Source organism: Eretmochelys imbricata, chromosome 3 (genome assembly GCF_965152235.1).
Source record: "Eretmochelys imbricata isolate rEreImb1 chromosome 3, rEreImb1.hap1, whole genome shotgun sequence".
In the NCBI taxonomy this organism is placed as follows: domain Eukaryota; kingdom Metazoa; phylum Chordata; order Testudines; family Cheloniidae; genus Eretmochelys; species Eretmochelys imbricata.
Window position 1 is genome coordinate 101,271,754 of NC_135574.1, and position 1,882 is coordinate 101,273,635.

At 35.9% G+C, this 1,882-nt stretch overlaps 1 protein-coding gene across 1 annotated transcript; it reads left to right on the top strand.

Annotated features, from left to right (window-relative positions):
• Positions 1-636: 636 nt before the first annotated feature.
• Positions 637-1,665, top strand: LOC144262113 (trace amine-associated receptor 9-like). The gene has a single exon (XM_077811749.1). The coding sequence runs from the start codon at positions 637-639 to the stop codon at positions 1,663-1,665; it is 1,029 nt and encodes a 342-aa protein (XP_077667875.1).
• The last annotated feature ends 217 nt before the right edge of the window (positions 1,666-1,882 follow it).

Consider the following 1,882-nt stretch of genomic DNA (forward strand, 5'->3'; position numbering starts at 1 on the left):
TTCTGCCAGATATTCTAGAGATACTGGAAAGTGTGACAGTAAATCTTTGTTTTGCCGCACAAACAATTTAACAACATTTTTTACACCTCATTTTCAATTTAGGGTTCCCATCCTCCATCACAGTGGCTTCATTATTTGGAAAGATCAGTGAGTTTGATGCAGATTTATTGTTTTTGCTTTTGGAGAAGAGTGAACAGGCTTTGTCATTAACTCTGACACAAGAGCTCAGGGGAGAAAACACTAATATAAATTGCAAGCCTTTTCTAGTGTTCTCTTCATACCTCAGTTCAAATCAATTTATGAAAGGGAGTTTCTCAGAATATGAGGCATTGGCAGGCAGAAATCAAGTAAGAATGACTCCTACTATTAAATCCAAACACAATAACCACAATCATTTCTTTTTTCTTATTTTAAGTTACTAGGGAAAATCTGCTGCTACTGAGATCTTACATTTTTACAATTTTTTTAACTGTCTGAATTCATCTTAATTTCTGTGTTCAAAATAAGTTTGTGGAGTTATTCTATTAACATCCCTATTCATTTTTTTCAGGAGAAGTTGGAAACAGGAGCATATTCTCCCTTTCCTGGATCATAAACGTCAGTTCAGTAATTCAAAAATAAGACTTGGAGGAAATAATGAACTCAACTTTTTTTGATAACGAAGATTTGCAATACTGCTTTGAAAACATGAATGAATCTTGCTATAAAACGCCATTGTCTTCTGGACTCCGAGTAACCTTGTATATTGCGCTTGGTTTGCTGACAATTCTCACTGTGGGTGGAAATCTACTGGTAATTATTTCAATTGCTTATTTCAAGCAACTTCACTCTCCTACACATTTTTTGATTGCCTCCTTGGCATGTGCTGACTTTGGTTTGGGTCTGACTGTGCTGCCCTTTAGCACTGTAAGATCTGTTGAAACATGCTGGTATTTTGGGGAAATATTCTGTAGATTTCACTGTTGTTTAGATGTATCTTTGTGCCTAGCATCAATATTTCACTTGTGTTTCATCTCTGTTGATCGATATGTTGCTGTTAACAACCCTTTAATTTATCCCATCAAGTTCACAGTGCCTGTTTCAGGCGCATTCATAGCTGTTGCCTGGACATTTTCATTAGTATACAGTGTTTATGCTGTCTTCACTGGGTCTAACGACAAAGAGATGCAAGAATTAGTAAATGGCCTCTCCTGTGCAGGGAGTTGTCAGATTATCTTAAATAAAACGTGTATTGTTGTATCCTCTCTCCTTTATTTCATACCTTTCTCTGCAATGATAGTGCTTTACAGCAGGATCTTTGCTGTGGCTAAACGACAAGCTAGAATGATAGAGATTATGAACAACAAAACCCAGTCGTCTGATAATTTCGATGACAGAGTTGGCAGAAGAGAGAGGAAAGCTGCAAAAACCCTGGGTATAGCTGTGATCGCTTTTTTGGTATTCTGGTCACCTTATTTTGTAACTGTAATAATTGATGCTTTCCTCAACTTCATAACTCCATCCCTTATCTTTGACATTGTGGCTTGGTTTGCTTATTCCAATTCTGCCATTAATCCTTTGATTTACTCTGTCTTTTATCCTTGGTTTCGAAAAGCAATGAAAGTGATTGTGAGCTGTAAAATCCTCCACCTTGATTGCTCAACAATGAGTTTGTTTTCTGAATGAAAATGTATCTTGTCCTGCTAAGTTCTGATTCCAGGTCACGGTCTTCCTCTGTCTGTTTTGTTGTTTTTCCTTTAAAATAATCGCCCAGGCTTTTATAGCTATATACTTTGAATCCAAATGAAAATCATGTTGAGTTATTTTTAGTAAAGTCCATTTATTTTTTAAAAAATGTTCTGATTTAAAGTGTAAGTGCATATCTTTTTTTTAATGAGACTGA

What these genes read in the sequence shown, in the direction of transcription:
- LOC144262113 (XM_077811749.1), top strand. Translation starts at nt 637, where the DNA reads ATGAACTCAACTTTTTTTGATAACGAAGATTTGCAATACTGCTTTGAA.